The 20,812-nt window shown below is 37.5% G+C and overlaps 1 protein-coding gene across 7 annotated transcripts in view; it reads left to right on the top strand.

Moving 5' to 3' along the window:
* TDP1 (tyrosyl-DNA phosphodiesterase 1) overlaps positions 1 to 20,812 on the top strand; it is a 48,633-nt gene that overhangs the window by 15,934 nt on the left and 11,887 nt on the right. For 4 of the 7 annotated variants that reach the window (XM_065063698.1, XM_065063696.1, XM_065063693.1 and 1 more), the window contains 4 exons: positions 2,714 to 2,780; positions 8,426 to 8,533; positions 10,115 to 10,217; positions 20,314 to 20,428. In XM_065063698.1, coding sequence (XP_064919770.1) covers positions 2,714 to 2,780; positions 8,426 to 8,533; positions 10,115 to 10,217; positions 20,314 to 20,428 — 393 coding nt within the window. The remainder of the gene's footprint in view (positions 1 to 2,713; positions 2,781 to 8,425; positions 8,534 to 10,114; positions 10,218 to 20,313; positions 20,429 to 20,812) is intronic. The other 3 variants (XM_065063697.1, XM_065063694.1, XM_065063692.1) reach the window with 1 other exon arrangement.

The following is a 20,812-nucleotide window of genomic DNA, read 5'->3' as shown; positions in this document are numbered from 1 at the left end:
AAGATGATGTTTCACTACTCATTAGTCACTTTTTTAGTATTGCAGCATGCAATTGTTCTGTTCAGTCTTCCCATGTTTGTGTTAATGAAGTCTGTGTATTTGTGTAGAAAGCACAGCCCCAGCCAGCCTGAAGGAGGAAGAGGTGCTGTAATATTCTATGTTTCTCAAAAGCAGGCCCTTATGTGGGTTACACCAGGGCATGCTAAGGGAGCTGAGTGATGTCAGTGCGAGGCTGTTGTTGATCAGTCTTCAAAAGGTCAAGGCAATTGGAAGAGATTCCTGAGGACTGAAAGAAAGGGATTCTTTCCTTTCTTCATAAAGGTTAAGAAGGAGGATCTGTGGAACTATAGGCCTGTCAGTCTCGCCTTGATCCCTGGGAAGCTGATGGAGCAAAGAATCCTGGAAACCATTTCCAAATGTGATAAACAAGAAGGTGAATTGAGTAGTCAGCATGGATTTACAAAGGAGAAATTATGCTTAATAAACTTGATATCCTTCTGTGATGAGATGGCTGGGTTGATAAATGAGAGGAGTGCACTGAATGTTGTTTATCTTAACTTTAATAAGGCTTTTGATATAGTCTCCTGTAACATCCTTACAGACAATTTGATGAAGTACAGGCTAGATGAGTAGATAGTGAGGTGGATTGGAAACTGGCTGAACTTCCAGGCCTCAGAGGTTGTGATCAATGATACAAAGGCCAGTTGGAGGTCAGCCACTAGTAGGGGTGTGTGCCAAGCATTGATACTGGGACCATGCGTTTAATATCTTCACTAATGACCTGGATTGTGGTGCAGAGTACATACTCAGTGAGTTTGCAAATGATACAAACTCAGGAGGAGTATTTGATGTGTCAGATGATTGTACTGGCATTCAGAGGGACTGTACAGGCTGGAGAAGTTGACAGACAGAACCCTCACAGAGTTCAGCTGAGGGCAATGCAAAAGTACTGTGCTGCAGCAAGAATAACCCCAGGCACCAGCACACTGGGGCTTGACCAGGGGAAAGCAGACTTGCAGAATAAGAGCTGAGAGTGCTGATGATCATTAGGCTGAAGATAAGCCAGCAATGTGCCTTTATGGCAAGAAGGTCAACAGCATCCTGGGCTGCATTAGGAAGCATGTTGCCAGCAGGCTGAGGGAGGCGACCCATCCCCTCTGTTTAGAACCGGTGAGACCACATCCAGAGTGCTGTGTCCAGTTGTTGGCTTCCTAGTGTAGGACAGACATGGTCATACTGAACCAAGGCCACAAAGGTGAATAAGGGGTTGGAGCATCTGTCATAGGAGAGGCTGAGAGAGACCCATAATTCTTTAGCCTGCAGAAGGAAACTTTACTGGGAGATCTTATCATTGTGTATTAAATACTTGATAGGAAGATGCATAGTAGAGGCAGATTCTTTACATGGGAACCAGTGAAAGAAAAGCAATGGACAAAAAGTTAGATACAGGAAATTTTGGTGTACCCTTAGAGCAAAAATGTTTTCTGATGTTTAAATGGAACAGGTTGCTCTGAGAGATTGTGGAGTCTACATTCTTGGAGATACTCAAAACCTGACAGTACTGAGATAGTGCTGTTTGACTTGCTTTGAGCAGGGAGTTATTCTGGATGATCTACAGAGGGTGCTTCCAGCTTCAGTGATTCTTTGGCATTGCTGAATCCATAAACGTGTTCCTGTTCCACACCAGATACCTGTGCTCCTGTGTAGTATGGAGTAGCTGTTGAACTCCTCTAACAATTGGTAGAACACAGGGCTAGCAGGAATGCTTTCAGCTCTCTTGATCTTTCCTCTGAATTGAGCAGTGTTTGGACAGATGTAGAAACTGCAACCAGTGAGTATAAAGGTATCTATGGTTCCCACAAGTAAATAAGGATCTTTTGAAATGCCTCTGGTTGCCTACAGCATCTGTTTAGCAAAGTCGATACTCTTGAAAGTCAGAGATGCAATCTGCAGTGACTCATTACTGTCACTTTTATATTGTGAAATAACTTGGTGAATTATATAAATCTGTGCAGATGAACAGCTTGCTGGACTCCTGTAGTTAGTCCATCCCTGGGACTAGTAAAGCTTTTATAATAGGTTCCTTATGATGTCTTCCAGGACAGGTTGAATGCGGTAGGTTTTACATCATGGTTTTAGTAAACAGTACTAATATAACTCAGTATGCCATGGCTGATTCTTCTTTGATAAATCCATTTCAAGAAATCACAACATGCTTTAGCCAAAGACCAAATCAATACAAATACAATTTCAGAGAAGCTCTTGCTCTTTAAAATAATGCTGTTTGGTGTTGTGGGTTTTGTTGATGTTTTTTTTGGGGTGGGGTGTGGGTGGTATTTGGTTTGTTTTTCTGAAAGCTATTTGTTTTATTCACTCTAGTTTGTTTAGGTAATTATTCTAATCTATTGATACCAAGTGGTATCATAACAAAAAACTTACCCGTAAACATCTCTCTTCTAAGAGGATTCAGTTCTATGGCCTGTATACTGTTTCTCATTTTCCCAGTGTAAATCTGCTACTTAGTGTTTAGGAACTTGGTAAATTAGAATGAAAAAACAACCCACAACCTATATAACATTTTATGCTACTGGAGCATTTAACCATTTTCTGAAAATAAGTCATAAGGATAGTACAGAACTTATTCCCCAACATGCTTTCTGTTTTTAGAGTGTCTTTCAAAAAACAAATGTACATGTTCTATTTTTTCCTTAAGCTGGTGGCTCGCTTCCGTACAGTATACAGACAGCACAGAAACAGCTGTGGTTGCATTCCTATTTTCAGTAAGTAGAACTCTTGTGTGTGTTTTTTTTTTTGATTGGACTGTACGTTTAAACTCTTTAAAAGCTTTTAGTTCCTTATCTACTGGTCTTATCTCCAAAACATATTCAAAGTGTGCTATTTACTTGCAGAAATGGTATGGGATACTGTTGCTAATGGAGGACACCACCAGATTTTAGATTCTGTAAACTTCTATTTAAGCTTTCCTTCTCTGAACTGGAATAATGTTAATCCTCTTTTCTTTATTTTACAGTTGTATTTCACTTCCCCACTTGTGCCTCAGTATTAACAGGATTTCAGCTGAGCCACAACAGGGTTAGGAACGCGTTTGTTTGTTTTTTGAGCGTACCAGCCCTGCTGCAAAAATTCTCAGTTCCTTTATGGTAACATCATTTGTTCAGTGTGCCTGACGTTTTCCATTAGAAATTTCTATTTTCACTTGCTACTAATGTTGCCAAATTCTAACAGTCTGACACATTCCATGCCAGATGTCTCCCTGAGGCTGAATCTTTAAAAACTTAAGCATGTTTTGAGAACAATGGGAAAAGTTGTTTTGCAAGATCAAAAAACCAAAACCTAAATCTGGTAACCTCTTACAAGACCACAGGTCCCCATTCCTTTCACCAGAAACTTTTAACTCTTCCAGGTGGAGATTGTGCTGGTGAGATACTTTACCGGTATCTAAGTAAGAGTTAGTAAAGTTGTGTACATGTTCAGAGGGCTGAGAACACAGTTGCTGGTTGCAGAGAGCATCCTCTCTTCTGGAGTGAATGTGACTGCTGCTGTGAGCCTTACTGGTCAATGTCCAAGGAATGGATCTGGAAACAGGGAGCTTGTGAGGCTTTGTCTGTCCTGCCTTTGAAGTGTGTGCCCTCTGACCAGAGACAGCAAAGGAAGAAAGCTGCAAATACCTTCAAGATTATTCAGTCATGATTCAAAAAGTGAGGAGATCATAAAGCTGGGGGTGTTTGTGCAGCCGTAATTCAGTTTCTGTAAGCATATATGTCATGATAATATTATTGGAAGAAAAAGGTAAACTTTTTTCACTTAATCTCTTACTCAGCGCACAGAACATTACTTGATAATGAGACCATTCATTGTTTTATTCCCGTTCAATGCAAAAACACCCCCACACCTGTCTCACTGGGCATATTAGGGCCCTACTCTGGCAACAAAATGGCTGTTTTAAATTCATCTCTCGAATTGCTTGCAGCTGACAAGTGGCCCTGCATAATTGCACTATAGTGACTATCCAGAAGCAGATTGTTACCCTGCAGTAATAGAAGACACTAGCCCTTGAGGAGAGCTTGCATGTAAGCTGTTACCGTAGAGCAGATGACATACAGCAGCTTCTTATCCATGATAACCTGAGTGACACAGAAAATGCTAGGTCCTGTTTTCATAGAATGAAGTATAAGATGAACTATTTTAAAGAGTTGCCACAATGCAAAGCTTTGGGCAGTAGAGGGATTATAGGGATTTTTCTTTACCTCACTGGGAAATAAAACAAAACCAGCAAGAAGCTAGAGATCCTACCAGAGCTGAAAGAAGATGAAAACTTTATACCTGAAGGAAAAGGAATAGCTCCTTCTTGCAAGTAGGGAGAGACTAATGGAGTTGGAAAATAGTGTCCCTATATTATCACCCATAGAGTCAGAACCTCTGTTCCAGCCATACAATTTTTGTAATGTCTGTGGGCTGCTTTTCTATCTCTTTTGTTAGTTGAGTGTATTTAACTAACCTGCAGTGCAGCCCTGAATTGTAATTTCTCAAATTTCTAAAAAGAATAAGGTGGCTAAACTTAATATTGATTTCACTTTTCTGATCATAGCAAATGATTACTAGACTGCTTTGTTAGATTAGCTATGGTGAAAATGGTGCAACTTGCTCAGTGTTTTTCTCTGGTAGGGTTACTTTTTCATTTTTGTATTCAGTATTACAAACTGATACAGAGAGATTTGCAGCATTTAACGATTTCTGTTAACTGCTGCTTTTGAAACACTAGATCAGCTTTAGTGTACATAAAACATTGTATTTTAACACTCATTTTAATTGGTTGTCTTTTAGTACCACACACATTGTTTGTGCGGTACCATGTCAAGCTTTATTTTCAAAGAATGGAAGAAGTTGGTTTGACAAGAGCTTGTTTAACTTGCTGCTGGTGAGTCCATTATTGTAGTTGTTGTAGAGCTTTGTGTTCTTTAGGCCTGTAGAGTTTTAAAGAATAATCATCTTCTCAGTCTGAAGAACTACCATGTTGTTCCCCTAACATCATAAAAGATGAGAGAGATGGAGCATTTACACAGAGGACCAACTGTTCTCATACGGTTGAGGCTAACGGTGTGAGTTGTTCTAAGTATGCTCAAGCCTTGTTGCCAGCATCTTGACATGGAAAACCCATTCACTATTTGAAGTAAGAACTAAATGATGAAAGAGGGGATGTTGTAAAAAATGACTTATCCCTGGCTCTGCCTATGGATCGGCTGTGTGTGCACACATTAATTTCCAGGATGTTAGGATTGTTTTCCCTGTCTCAGTAGTTCCGCTTGTAAAGGGGCCTGTGTCTGCTTCCTTAGCTCATGTGTGCCAGAAATATCAGACATTGGTGGCAGTTGATACTTGCTGTATGTCTTCCAGTTAAATGCGCTGTGATTGCCATATAGTCTACTTTTCAAACTCAAAAATTCATTGCAGAATAAACCAAATTTTTATCAAAGGCTTAAAACCAAAAAACATACTTCTGAAATTCTGGAAGTGGTTAAGTACACATGAAAGCAGCAATTTCTAAGCATTCACATTTCTAGTGCAATGCAAGTGAGTGCACAGTATTTTCTGTATTGTAAAAAAATACCTTATTCATTGTAGAGAACTTTTATTTTTCCCCTCGTCCTTTCCCCCTAGAAAAGTGAAACTCAAAAATAGCTATTGGAAAAATGGAGGCATAGGAGGGGCAAAATCTCTTGCATTTTAAGAGTTAGAAAGTAGATTACCTCTTTAATTCAGTGCACCTAATCATCACATTAGAGGCTGTGTAATTAAAAAGAAAAGAGAAAAGCTCCTGACTGACTGAAATGCCACAAAGACTGTGAGGGAGGAAGTAGCAGCAAGTTACTGGTAAAAATGTCAGGATTAGTGGTCTAAAGTCAGTTAAGCTGTATTAGTGATAAGGAGTTCTAGGCATGTAAAAGAATAAAAAAAAAAAAAGGCTTTCATGTTTTACTGTTCGAATTCTGATAATACCTACTCACACCACACTTGAGGTTTTAGTTTATGTGGTGCTGTGACCTCTGACTGTCAAAAAAAGAAAGACTTGAAGCTGTGGTTTTGCTCTGTAAAATTTCTCAAAGATAGTTTCATTTAATTTACTGTATTTATTTCTGAGGCTGAATATGTCTGAAGTTTGCTGCAACATGAGATCAGCCCTGTGTTCAGCCTTTGCCAGTTGCATTCTGATTAAAAGTTTACAGCTCAAAATATGTCAAGTCAATGTGACTGAAAGTAGCCTGAAATTGATGTATTGACATACACTCTCATCCTTGCTGTGCAAAGCAACTGCATTTGTACATTGCTTTAGGCTTTTTCTAATATGTTTTGACTTTTTTTTTTCCTAAAATGGCAGGAAAGCTGAAATTTAGCTGTATTAAGATTATAGCTGTATTAAGCTATAGTGTGTATATATATCTACAGATATATATATATAAAAAATATATGTTGTATTAAGGTGTATATAGATTAAATGAGATATTGTATGCATCTGAAATCCCTTCCAGTTCTTTTCATTTATCATTCTATTATGTAGTCTGGAGATAAGCTGACTTAGTCTGAAAGGAAAATGTTTCTTAAATACTTTATAGCTAAGAATGCTTTTACTATAAGTGTCTGAGTTTCTCAATGAGATAATTACTTTAAAAAACAAAACCAAAACACACTTAAGGGGGAAAAACCCAAACTAATCAAAGAACATAATCACTTTCTTTCCCCTCTTTGTCCTTACATGTTAATATTTGTGCTGCTGTGTTAAAGAAAATATAACCAAAAATGTATGCTTCCCTTTCTGATTTTAACTTTCTGCAATACTAGTTTCAACCACTTGTAACTGAAACTAATTGCAATTAGATTACTGTAGAATGTAAATGAAAGAGAAGCAGTAGTGCTCTTGCTGAAAGATGGTACTTAATTGCATCTGTCAAAGATAAGGAGGCAAAAGGGCAGTAGACTGAGCTAGTATCTCAAAACTATTGCAGATAATGGTGAAGGCAGAAGTTTGCCCTCAAGTAAGGCAGTGAGATAGATCTGAAGAAAAATCTGTGTTCAGTTCCAAATTCTATTGTTTTTCCTGTTTTTCATTCCTACACTGTTACCGGAGTTACCCAATTATTTTTGTACCTTGGACCTACTGTTTTCCTGAACTGTCAGTTGTGAGATAAAAGCTATCAACAAGAATTGTTGAGATACTGTACAGCCTTAAAATCTGTATGTATGTGAAGTATGGAGTGCTGTTTCTATATCATATGTCTTAAGCTGTTCTTCAAAAACAGATTTCAGTGTGGCTTGCATCAGAATATAAAGATCTCAGGGTTGCTCCAAACACATGTTCAGTGTCTCAGCTCTTGCACTTCAGGAAATACAAGACCAGTTCTCAAAACAGTTTTCTTTCCTTCATCGGAGAATAGGGTTGTTATAGTAAGGAGGTCTTGACCCCTGAACTGCAAGCCCCTTGACTCATGTGAAAGTTAGTCCTGAAAGCTGACTTAGGCAAAGGATTCCAGCCCTTACACTTCTGCCTTCTTAGGCTTTTAAAGGAGCACAGTTCACTTAAGAGTTTTTTCAGAGCTGATCACTTCTTTTTGATTTGCCTTTTAGAAAAGAATGCTAAATTAGGGAAATGAGATTGTGACAATTAAGACTACAGTCTATTATAGTCCAGACTGAGGACAGAAGTCTCTGGGTAGAGGAAGGTGTATTTGGAAGCCTTCTTCCTGACTTTCAGTGAGGACTGACAGCTGTGAGTGGAAGGTGCTTCTAAATACCATGATTATGTATCTTCAGTTATGCAGTTGTGTTCTGTAACATTGATGCTAAATTACTCCAGCAATGGCTTGTTGTATTAAACAAGTTTATAGATACATATGTAGATATGACCTCTGCTCTCTTAAGTCCTCAAATTTCTCAGTGACTTAGGGGCACAGCAGAGTGAAGAGGAAGCGTAGTGTCAACAATCTATTGATTATTTGACTGTGCTTCATGCTTAATAAATTGTGATGAGCTTGGGCAATTTTGCAGGGATTAATTTGGTGTCAAGCTCCTTTGATGTAAAAGCATAACCATTTGATAGTCTTTAAAGAAGAAATATTGGTGGGAGTTTTGGACTTGGTTTCTTGAGTGCTAGCTAGAGTAAAGGAATGGAAAAACTGAGAAGAAGGGTTTGTTTGCTGATGTATTTGTAAAGAAAAAAATCCTGCCCTTCTGGCTTTGAGTAAAATTGGATTTCAGAATTAAAAAGTCAGTTAACAAAGTATTTTCAACCTTTCTGTACAGGGGTGGGGAGGTATTAAAAGTGATGGTATTACCAAAAACATGGCACTGTAGTATGGTATCTTTTAGACCTCAGAACTGTATCTGAAAATAATTCCTTTTGTTTTTCTAGCAAATGGGCAGCAAGCATCTCAGGTCGAAGTCATGCTATACCTCACATTAAGACATACATGAGACCCTCTCCTGACTTCCAGAAGATTGCCTGGTTCTTAGTTACAAGGTAAACAGCTAACGAGATACCTCTGACTTAAAAAAAAATAATTAAAAAAAAAAAATATATATATATATATGTGTTTATATATATACATACACACGTATACATATATACACATATATAAAGTTCTTGTCAATTGCAGGCTCGGGTGAGTTACTGCTATAATCTTTATAATATGATAAGCAGTTATATGAATTTTTGTCCATATTTAATGTTTCCTTATTGCGTTGTCCTTTTGGAGGCTGCAAGTTGAAATGATTATGTCAGAAACTGTTGGCAGTCATGCCAAAATCTTGTCTGAGCTGTAACTGCTAATTTCAGGGTTCAGCATCACTGAAATGATAAGTAGTTTTAAACCTTGGGTTGAGTTTCTTTAACATGTGCTGTACTTGAATGTGCTGGTTTGTACAAAATATTAAGCCTAAAATATTAAGCCTAAATCTATCCTTGTGCTGACTTATCATTACAAAACATGTAGACATCTCATGTCTGGAATCTGACCTCTTGCCAGATTGAGTTGTTCAGCAGTCTAACTTGAAGTCTAGCTCTGTATTTCTGTTGTTTGGCTTTTAAAGAAGCCAAAAGAGGAAGCAAGAAATTTCTTGACGTGTCTTGCTGTGTAGGAAGAATACAGATATGTTTCAGTTTTGTCAAAACTGATTTTTATGCTAACCTATATACTGTTGAACATGGTTGTTGTATCCTTACTCTTTTACTTTAATCTTTTTCGTCTTTATATTCTGGTTCCTTACATTTCATCATTCAGTGATATTGTTACCTGCAATAACAGTAATGATTAGGGTGCTTTTGAATGGATTTAAGTCATTCAGATTTGATTTAAGTCATTCAGATATGATGCTGAATCCACCTAATAGGGAGAATCATGGTTGATTTTTATTTTTTCTTATGTTTCTTCTATTCCACCATTTGCTACTACAAAAAGCATCCCGTATGTGTCAGTTAAAACAAAATGTGTAAGCTTTTTCTTTTGTTGAAGTGGATTTTGACAACAGAACTGAGTTTATTTTTTGAATCCAAACTTGATCTATTTCATAGCTGATATTGTTGGAGGATCAAATATGACATGGTGCTGAACAGCCCATTAAAATAAAAATGCCTCTTCAATAAATACTAGTTTTTATAAATATTTCTAAGAGCAAAATGCCAGGAGCGAAAGATATTTTTAGCACATGCAAAATGCTCTATACTAAATGTATTATAATGTAACTAGTTATGATTGCACTAGCCTTTGATTCTCCTAAGTCATCAAATTGAAGCTATTTACCAAGTTCCTTTCTGAAATATGCAGAGAAGATTCAAAAGGTTGAATTTATCTTGTAGGTCTGTATGACACAAGTAGACTTTTATAATTATCTATGTGTTGGATGAATACCCTTCTGTATATTGTCTCTGCTGCCCCCACTGTGCTGTAAAAAATAGCAATAAGGAATAACACACGAGTCACTTCTTATGAAAAGACAGTTCTGATTGTACTCCTGCTGGAAGTGCATTGCTACAGCTGTGGCATTTGAGCATTTTCTGCTGTGAAGATTATGCCTCACTGAAGTGCTGTGTTTCTATTTACAGTGCCAATCTATCTAAAGCAGCTTGGGGAGCTCTGGAGAAAAGTGGTACACAACTGATGATCCGGTCTTATGAACTTGGAGTCCTTTTCTTGCCTTCAGCTTTTGTAAGTTCACAGATCAAGTACCAATCCTGGAATTTGCTGAGATTGTGAATCCACTTACTAGGTTCTGTCTTTCCAGGTTAGAAAGCTAATAGCAAGTGATGTTTACATAAGGTATTCTTTAAAATAGAAATACTGTTTTCCTACACAATGGGTATGGATTTGGCATTGATATGACTTCAGTTGTTTTACTGAAAGGCAATAATAATAATAAAAAATTGTGACATATAAAAAATGTTGCTGGAAACGATGACCAGATTTATTCATGCTTCTTGAAACTAGGCTGTGAGTGCATATTCACATTGAAGTGATGCATATGGGTTATACCTTGAAAAATAGTTCCATGTATTGCACTGATTGCTGTTCTTGCTCTTTCCATGAAGTGCAATTGGAAAGTCATCTGGCTGTCTCTAGTCAAACTTTCTGCTTTGAGAACAAGTTCTCAAATGTATCTTCTAAAATATCAGGTACAGATCTAAGAACATCTTCGTAAAAGGCTGTTTGAAAGCTCAAGGATTGTGCCTCATTAAACCTGGGTGACAGCAGTCTTCTTATGTAGAAGACAAGTCTGATCCATAATAACTATTACTCTAGTGTATGGAGCACAGGACTGGGCAGTGTGAATTGTTTTTGTGGTAACTAAGGTCTTTCTAGCTTGTAGTCTAGTGCAGTTGTAGCAGATGCCATGGGGGTGTTAGCATAATAAACAGTACGTATGTGATATCCCTTTACTATATGTTCCCTATGATTACATTTAAAGGCTTTCTGGCTGTTTCTGGGAAGACATTGGTTGGGTCTCCTCTCATGAAAGGCTTCATTGAAACACTGCAAAAATTTGACCTCTTCTGTCTGTTCTTTGGCAAACCTCTGTTTATGGACTAGAGATAATTCTGCTTGGGGAGTGGAGGCGGGGCTGCATTGCTTTGAATTGTAAAGACTTTTCAGCAGTTTTCACTGCCTTTTACATTGATACACACCTTCTAGAACTGTTTATGGAATGAACCCCAAAGAAAACTTAGTTTTTAAATGTGTAACTGTCCTTGACTTCTGGTATTCTGTTTTTTCCTTTTGACCAATCTTTTGGAAAAGTCAGTCGGTGTGTCCTTGTTCCGGTTCCAGTCTCCAAAAAGAACAAATTCACCTGTTGCTATATAGCTCTATGCTATTGACATTAGTTGAAGCAGCAAGCAGTATGAAAACTTCCTGCAGTGCAGAAGAGTCACTGCTGAAAATTTGACCATTAAGGGTATTTTAAAGAAAGTTTAGTTTATTTTTAATGTTTATAGTAGCAAAAAGGATGGAGACTTCATACATTTCATACACTGGGAGCAAGAGCTGTAGTCTTGTATAATATGCCTGCAAGGTAATATCGGATAAATTAGAGAAGCAGGATTTGTCTGCTGACAATCTGCTCCACTGCTCCCTGTGCTGGTTGTTGTGACTGTCCCCTAGAAAAAGACTGTAATAGTGTTATTGTGGTGCCTTAGCTACACTTGTATAACTGTCAACTTACCGCAGTAACAAAGTTCTAGTTTTCACTTTGGCAGTACCCACCTTCTCTCTTCAGAAGAAAAAAGTATCATGAAGAATACAGTGTCTGTGCTTCTTAAATTTCTTTTTGAAGTTGAAAATAAACATGACTTTAATATAGTCAGTGTCAAATTCAAAAGCTAGGAACCAATATTTTCCAAACTAAACTTTCACTTGTACCCTTAATGTGGTTACAGAAGCGTAAATAAGCTGCATGGTGGGGAGGGTAGGGATGTGGAATGGGGTTGTTTGGGAACCCAATGGATTTTCAGAGCGTGCAGAAACATTACATATCAGGAAGATGAGTCACTGCCAGCAAGTGAGTAAGTACTGCTGGAAACAAATTGAACTGTAGGCATCAAGGATTTGAATGGCTGATGTTTTTTATTGCAGTGTAAATTGATCGTTAAGATGCATGCATAACACAATTTTATATCTAAAAACCAAAAACAGCTTAATGCACACATGATGCTGCTTTTTGGAGAATTGCCAGTTGATGGTTATAAGACTAGAGTTCAGTACAAATTGGCAGAATTATCTAAGAACTGGAGCTAATACAGAGCCATGGTAAGTATCATGTTATGATGACTGCGTTAGGGGGGTCCACATTAGTTTAAGGCGTCTTCAGGCATATCTGTACAAGCTGCTGTCATCACAGTGACATGCCTTTCATTAATTAAATGCATTTGTAATGTTTTAGTAGATACCAATGCTTTTGGCAAAGTTTTTCCTTTATGTTGCTCTAGGAGTCTGCACCTCAAGAAGACGGTTCCAAATATCTTTAAATGGTACTTAATTTAGCATCTGTTATTTGAGAACTTCCTCTAAGGCAATGTTTCTGTCTAATGATGCTCTGCAGTAGATTTTCTAGTGACAGGATTTGGCCTTTGGGATCTCAATCTATCAAAAATCATTAATTTCAACCTTTAAAAATGAAAATTTTGTCTATTGGGCCATCCATTGTCATCAAAGTCCATGGAAATTTTGTATCTATATTCAATAAAAAAAGGAGGCTTCAGGAGGAATTGAAGTAGTTATTCATTAGAGTAAATTAATCCCATTTCTATACATACAGCATATCAAAACAACAGAAGTTGCTGATACAAACCTGGCCAAGCTCTTGATCTCACTGAGTAGTTGTAGGGCGAGTTCAGGTTTGCAGAAAGGATGCTGACAGTCTTGGGATTGCGACAGCCATTTTTGTTTGATGTTCACGGTCTCTTTTCCTTAAACCTACAACTGCTGCAGGCTTAGGCTCTCAGCCTAGGAGGAATAATATACAGTGAAGCTTTGCTGTAACTTAAGATCATGTTCTAGTGACGATAGGTTGCTGTACTGGTCTGACTCAGAAGATGAATCTGTTGGAGAATTAACCACCTGATAAGGTAGGTTGGAATCTGGCTTATCTCAAACATGCCAAAGCAATAAATTAGTTTAACGTGTGCAACTAAATCATCAGTTTGCCCTACTATAACTGCAGCCTGTCCATGGCTGTCTTCACTCCATTAGTTGTACTGGCACTGGTGCTTGGTGAGTTCCTTGTGCTTTAAACCAGCTCAGACTGACCAAAACCAAATTGCATGAGTTTTCAGTGTTGTCCCATGAACCAGCTCAATGTGATGAGCTGAGCACTGATGCAAGGAAGAAGTAGGAAGGCAAGTTCAAGGGGGCAGAAAGCAGGGAGGTGAATGTAGGATCACACTGACATAATCTCCTTTTGACCTGGTTTTGGAACCAGTGTCTGTGGAAAAGGCTGATCAGTGAAGTTTTGGATAAAGGTAGTAGCTAGGGTGTGGCTGAGGAAGATGTATTGTGCGCTATAAATGGTAGAGCCAAGCCAGGATCTGGGGATGTTTCTCTTTTTGTCACACGGGTTTAGTCACTATTGGGGAAGTAGAAGGCTTTAGTTTGCACTTCTCAAAACTCTCAGTGGCCAAAAGCAGGTGCTTATAGAACAGTATAATGGGCAGGTATGTGTGTAGTAGTTTATCCCTGAAGATTTCTTGACTTAGAGGTTGTAGCCTCTTCTATGAATATCTCTTGTTTTCTCTTAAATATCTGTAAGCTTCTAGCATTCACAGCCTGCTCTGGCTGAGTTCCACAACTTAATGTCACATGAAGCACATTGTTCTGAAAATCAGTTTCATTTGATGGTTTTCCTGTTCTTGTGTTGAAAGACACAATGTGTGATCCCTGCTCACCTTTTCCATACCACTCTTTCTATAGATGTTTGTTTCTAGGCTGAAGAGTCCTTAGCCTGCTCAGATGCTCCTGGGGTGGAGATTGATCATGCTTTCTGCTTTTCTCTTTTTTGTTGTTGTTGTCCTTCTGTATCATTTGGATTGGGAGGGTAGTGAGTAGAGGGACAAAGGTTCGCATGAGATGCAGGTGCAAATCTGGAGAAACAGAAATCTGTGAGGCAATGACGTTCTCAAGCTTCTCACTGAGTCTGTTTGACCTGCTGTATTTTTTACAGTGGTATGTAATAGGTTAGCCTCTGATTCTCATTCACTTGCTGAAAAACAAAGTTGTTCATCCAGGTTTGACAGAAATGTGTACGCATGAGAAACATAATTCTAATATATCACACTTCATGATAAAGTTGAGTTGAATTGCATAATTTAAATGTGTGCAATACAAAGATGCTTTGTGTAGGTACAATGCTTTCTCTACAGACCTCACAACTCTTGTCTTGCATAAATTGTAGAAAGTGTGCAAATATGTTCTTCTATACAGGTGGCTGTACTAAAATCCACTAGTGTGCATGATATAGGTTTGTCTCTGAGTTTTAGGTGTTTATTAATGTTCAATACATGTTTTGGAAGCAAATACTTAATTCTTTTCCTCTCAGTTTCCTAAATATTGATACTTAACTGTGAAGACTGGTAGTCAGAAAAAAGTCTCCCATCAGCAGCCACATGATATGGTGCATATGGGAGCAATGTGGGGAGGGGCACTGTAGCCATCTTTATCCACTGGGAAGTGCCTGTAGAGACACCTGAGAACAAGGAGGTAGTCAGAGACAATATTAATACTTGCTGTATGTACATGCAGTCATCTGATACTCAAGCTGCAATGCTTAGCTTGTGAATCAATCTGCTGTATATGCCCTGCAGTTAGCTCTGCATAAAAAGTGCTGCTTTTGTTACTTAGTCTAGTTGTCATGACTCTTCTTGGTTCAGTGTGGTTTTAACATGCTATGTGTCAGAGTAGTCTAAGGTGTAGATAATGGTAAACTAGGAATAGATTAACATTTTTAGAAACTGATTTTTTTAAAGTTTGCTTGCAATTAAAAATATACAGAATACAAACTAGATGAAGTGCTTTGAAACATAACTGAGCATTCCTAAGCCTCAGGAGACTTGGAACACTCTGGTTATTGGAATGCTGATTTAATACTGCCAGTTTCTGGTAGCTGTATTTTTTCAGGTTGTTTCATACAGTTTGATCACAAAGTTAATGACACTTATTCTGGTAGAAGACTTGCATAGCACATACTTAATATTCCTAATCTTAAGAACTCACTAGCTCTGTAGTTTGTGCCTGAATACAAATTTGGAAGATCGTTCCTCACTCGCCATCTGTTGACTGCCAGTTTTTGTCTGTTTTTTTAAATGTTTCCAGAATTTATGCTTTGAGGTTGGGTCTTGGCCTGGTGTGCTAATGCAGACTCTCAAATATGCTGAATGCTTGTTCTCAATGTACCAGCAGCTGTCATCATTTACAATTTTAGTGTTTAGGGAAAAATCAGCTGATGCTTGACATTAGATCACAAGGTTCTCTTGATTAAAAAATGTTTATAAAAACTAACATGTCCTGTGTTTGAACTGCATTTCCCTTTCTATCTCCATTTCTATTTCTTACCTCCTACATCTTCACATGAACACTCGTGTTCAGCTTGTTCTTTCAGCTGCTGGGGATTCCTTCCCAGTGGCTGAAATAAATTACATCTTTAACACGTAAAACATGTTGAGAAAACGTCATCACCTAACAGTATGGATTTCTGGGAAACATGTTGCAGCAATTATTTTGTTTGAAAAATCTTGGAAGTGTCTAATAGAAAGGTTTGTATTTTTTTTTTTAATAGAAATAGTTCCTCTTCAGAGCTTCCATGCCTGGTAAGGTTGTAAGGTAAACTGAGCTTGATCTGTAAAATGGTATAAAAGTTTCTGAAATACTTCAATCTTCTGAATGCTCTGAAAAATATGGTATGATCCAGTGGGCTTTTGAAATTATGAACTCGGAGAAATATAGTAGTTGCTATTAAACTGAGAATTTACATGATTGCCTACCTAGTGCTATCAGATGCTGCAATTATACATAGATAATCAGACAGATAAGTAACGATAGTATTTCAGATTCCGAAATGCTGTATTTGATGGTAAATACTCAGTGGCAATGAGTAAAATATTCATTTATAGTTACCTGTGGCGATGGGTGTATGAGCTGAATCTGGATTGGAGAGCAGCCAGCCATTATGTGTGTGGGATCAGAACTGAACTGCTTAAATTTTTGCTGAGCTCAAAAAACTGAACCAAGCACCATCAGTCATAGCTCAACTTTGACTAGAACCAAAATAAACTAGGTTAAGCTCTTTGACTGTAGCATTAACTTCCAAGTTAATGTAGTACCAATTTCTTCTTTGATTTCTCTAGTTTCAGATGAAGTCTTCTATCCTGTATGAAATAGAGTGGGGGTGAGGAAGTGAGTACAGTGTAGATAAACCAAGACTTTATACGTGGACTTAGGATGTTAAGCCTTGTTTTTAGTGTTGACAGAATTGCTACAAGCTTTTCAAACTCCAATAGTAAAGACACCCAGAGACACTTTCTAAGCTGAGGAACTTTGAGTTTAGATGCTTGAATTTGTTACTGTGGGCCTCTTACAAAAAATGTTCTGTACAGTTGAGTAACGCTCAGTTTTGAATAAATGGCCTCAATGTTGAGGAAGAATTTCATTGTGTGTTCTCCTGGCCAGAAAATCATGGTCACTGTAAAGTTTGTATGTATCCCTAGTTCTTTACTGCCCAAAATAATAAGTTTTTAAATTGTTTTGCCGAAGATCTGGCTTTTTTTCTGTTTACTGGCATAGGAAAGGACAGTCCCATAATCATCCAGTGGAATAATCAGCAGTCTCCTGTAGAGAGTTAGTTCAATAGTATCAAATACTGTATTGCTTTGTGTTAATTCCTGCTCAAGTAGAAATAACAATTCTTACCTCTATCTTGTGTGATGTTTTTATAGTCTGCAAAAAAGAAGGCCAGAAAGCAGAATTTTAAAAGCTGTTCTGCTTCCTTTTCCCATTCTTCCTCCCAATGTCTATTTTTACAATGTGTGATGCTAAGGCATTAATAGAGCTACAACAGCATCTGAAGTTTCATAAGTACAAAATAAATATGCTTTCTGAAATGAGAAATGTATCTCCTAACATTTCAAAGTGTATTGCTGTGAGCAGAAGTCGAAGAGTAAAATATAACTGCAGAGGGAAAAATTCTGAGAGAATAGAATATGGCTGTGGAAAATTTACAAGGCAGACAGGCTATTTTTTTTAGGCAAGATCCTGCTGGGTTTTTTTGAAACAGCAATGAGAATTGTCAGCATCCAGGAAATGCTCAAAACAGACAAAATGTGTGACTTATTTCAGTTTCTGTGTGATCTTCTGTGTGAAGATAGACACATGAGAGTTATTTTTAAAAGCATGTGAATCTCCTCAGAGAGCCTTGTTAAGGAATGTGTTCCATAACCTAGAATCTTACTCTGGGATGTTTTGAGGAAAACTAAGTATCTTTTTCTAGATTAGCATTTTCTGAATGGAAGAACTCTACAGATTAAATTGATGGATAAATAAAACAATTTTGGGATCAACTGATGGAGCCCATTGGGGTTGGAGGACACCATCAGTGCAGAAATAACTCTCAGAGAAGAAAATATGACTGGTGACTAGTGAGGAAAGCAAAGGTGTAGAACAAGAAAAGGAAGCTAAATGCTTGAAAATAAACACACTGAAGTTAATAACAGGGCACAGAGAGCAGAAGAAATGAAGCAGAAGCAAAAAGCATTATTAGGTTGAAAAAAAAAAAAAAAAAGAAAGAAAATGAGATTTAAAATGTCCTACAAGTAGTGGTTTTTTTTTCCATATTGTTTGAAAAGCATCCACTGCTCTGAACTGGGGTGTAGTTCTTGACACTTGAATGAAACTGAGCTTGCTATGTGTGTACATAGATGCCTAAGTAGGTGTTGTTCTGCACCAGGTGTTTTGGTAGCAATGGTTGTACGAATTTCAAACCCGGGTGGTGTGTGGCAACAGCTGTGTGACTTTGGTGCTCTTGGTCAGGCAGGTGTATGAAGGTCACTGTAGAATGACAACCAACTCACAGGACAGCAGAGAAGCCTTCTCTGCTCTGCCACATTTCTCATGTATGGAAGACGAGAAAAGCTCACCAGTACTCAGGGCAATCAAACCTCATACAAGCCATTTTAGCTTGCAATTAAAACGTCACCTTATGAGTAGTATCTAGGACTGTGCTCAACTCAAACCTTCCACTGACTGAAACCTAACTACTATGAGCTGTGAAGAAAGCTCTTACCACTACTCACACAGTTCCTGTTCTTTGTGAGCTACAGCATCGCTGGCATATTTCATGTTCTTCGCACTGCAGATAGAAGTATGGTTATTTGCATTTTTATACAAATTTCTACCAATCCCTCTGTGATTCATGTTTGTTGGAAGTATAAAGCTTTACAACTTGGTTGTTGCATATTTTTCTAAATTAATTCTGAATTTTGAATTTTTCTATTCAGTTTCAAACCTGTAGATATTTATCAGCTTTTAAAAATAATCTTTCAACTTTGCATGGATTTGGTTTGAACATATTGCTTGTTACTTAAAGGCTAAGTTCTACAAATGGCTGTAGCCTGATTATAATGAAGTTTTATCCAAATTCCACTGACTTTCATGGTATAAGAGGAAGTTAAAGTAGATTTTCATTCACACTCCTTTAGAGTGGACCTTGTTTGTTTCCCCTGTTCTTTCATTTAAAAGTCAATGACTTTTACCTAGTCCTTGAAATAATACACAGTGTTTCTTACATCGTAACTAGTAGTTTCCTGTTACTTTCAGTCATGAGACAAAAGAAGCATCTATATTCTAAAGGAGTTTCTTGAACTGACTTGCTAGAATTGCTGTAATGCAGGTTGACATGGTCTTCGGCAGCTTTCCTTTATCTTGGTAACTCTGCTTCTTGAATATCAAAGAAAAAGGTGTAAGGCTGGTTTGTATCCCCTGTTTTGTGTGGTCATAGGAATGTTGCTTCTTTCAAATTACAATGCTAATGTTTGATGAAGTAAGATTGCAGTAAAGACCTTAGTGTAAAAGTACTGTATACAGATGGAACTCTCAGTTCCTTCAGCATTTGTTTGAATAAAATGGGATTATTGAGTGATAATCAAGAAGCTGCTTCTACTGTCACGAAACAGTAATCCAGTAAACTTGGATTGATGGATACTACAGTTTGGATGGAATGTGTAAGTTAATATTCAAACATTTTAAAAAGGAAAATACAGTTGTTCAGTAATGTCTTAAAAATAAATACTAAAAGCTTTTAAACTTTTAGTCTATTCTAATCAAATTGTACTTGATTAACAATAAGCTATTGGATATTCAGTATTAGAGATTTGCTTTTGTATAACTCATTACAACTGATGAATGGGATTTAGTTCCTCTGGAGAAGTGACTAAGCAATATCATCTGCCCAAGTTATTAATACTTGAATCACTTTAAACGTATCTGCCCTTGTATTGCATTATAGCTTTTTATTGCATCCCTTAATCTTGAAATCCACTCTCGTTCTAATATGAGTGTAGTCTTTGAAACTCTTATGCAAGCAGTTTCAGCTGTTCATTAATTTTTTGTTATGTACATGGATGGTGTTACCCAAGATACTTGAAAAGCATGGGATTGAAAAGTTGTTTCTGTATCACAAGTTGTATTTTAATTCAGTTTGGGAAACACACTGAACATCTAACTAGTATGGTCAGGATGAAACTAAACAGCAAAGAGAATTTTCAAAGCTCTTTCCTTTAGTTAAATATTAAACACCAAAGGTGTTGATATTTTGTTTAATAATTAAAATGTAATTCCAATTTCCATAAGTATTTATGCAAAATGAGCAACATCTTGTTGGTTTGAGATCTGCTGCCCATATGGTACTAGCAAAGGCCTTGAGCAATTCTATCCAAATTGCCTACACAAGCAAGGCCACCAGCATGTGCATGTGGAAATAGATTGGTGTATGTGTAAGGTACTGAGAAGGGTAGGGTATATCCAGTGTGGACCTGCCCATGGAGCCAAGCCAGTGAATGGAAAAGAGAAAATGCTGAAATACTAGTAATGAGAGAAACTCAGTTCTTAAGACAGAAAAGTGCTTTAGGATGTATCTAATCTCAGTAAGGGAGGCAAAACATTTTGTTTATTAAAATAGCTCTTAAGAAATAATGTGTATGGATTAGGTTTGTCTTTTTCCCCCCAAAACTGCTAAGTCTTTCTTCTACATGTTTTCCTTCCTTCATAGGGGTTGGACAAAGGTTACTTTTGTGTAAGAGGGAAAACGCTTTCAGAAAGTAAGGAGTCAGCAACATATTTTCCTGTCCCTTATGACCTACCACCAGAGCAGTATGGAAGCAAAGGTAAGCTGTGACTTCAGAAGAACAGTGTGTGTATTGTATATGGAGCAAACTAATTCGAGTAACTGAGTAAATTGAACACTGCTGAACTTTTTTTTTTTGAGGGATGACTGCATTTGAGCTTGTATCAGTCCCACATTCTACTTGAAACTTCAGACACAGCAACTATGAAGTTTTTTGGTTCTAACTTTGTTGTTTGTTTCGTATCAACCTAAATGTTTTTTCATTCCTCGTCTGAGATTCTTGTATGTATTAGGAAAATAATACTCCTTACAGCAACAAAATGTTTTTCTGCAGAACTGATGAGAGAAGGGGTGTTGAAAGAGGAATGTTTGTAAGAGAGCAGATGTAAGGGGGAAAAAATCCTCTGGAAGTGCGATGTGAAAG

Source organism: Columba livia, chromosome 5, assembly GCF_036013475.1.
Source record: "Columba livia isolate bColLiv1 breed racing homer chromosome 5, bColLiv1.pat.W.v2, whole genome shotgun sequence".
Lineage (NCBI taxonomy): Eukaryota > Metazoa > Chordata > Aves > Columbiformes > Columbidae > Columba > Columba livia.
This window is presented reverse-complemented; position numbering and strand designations above follow the sequence as displayed.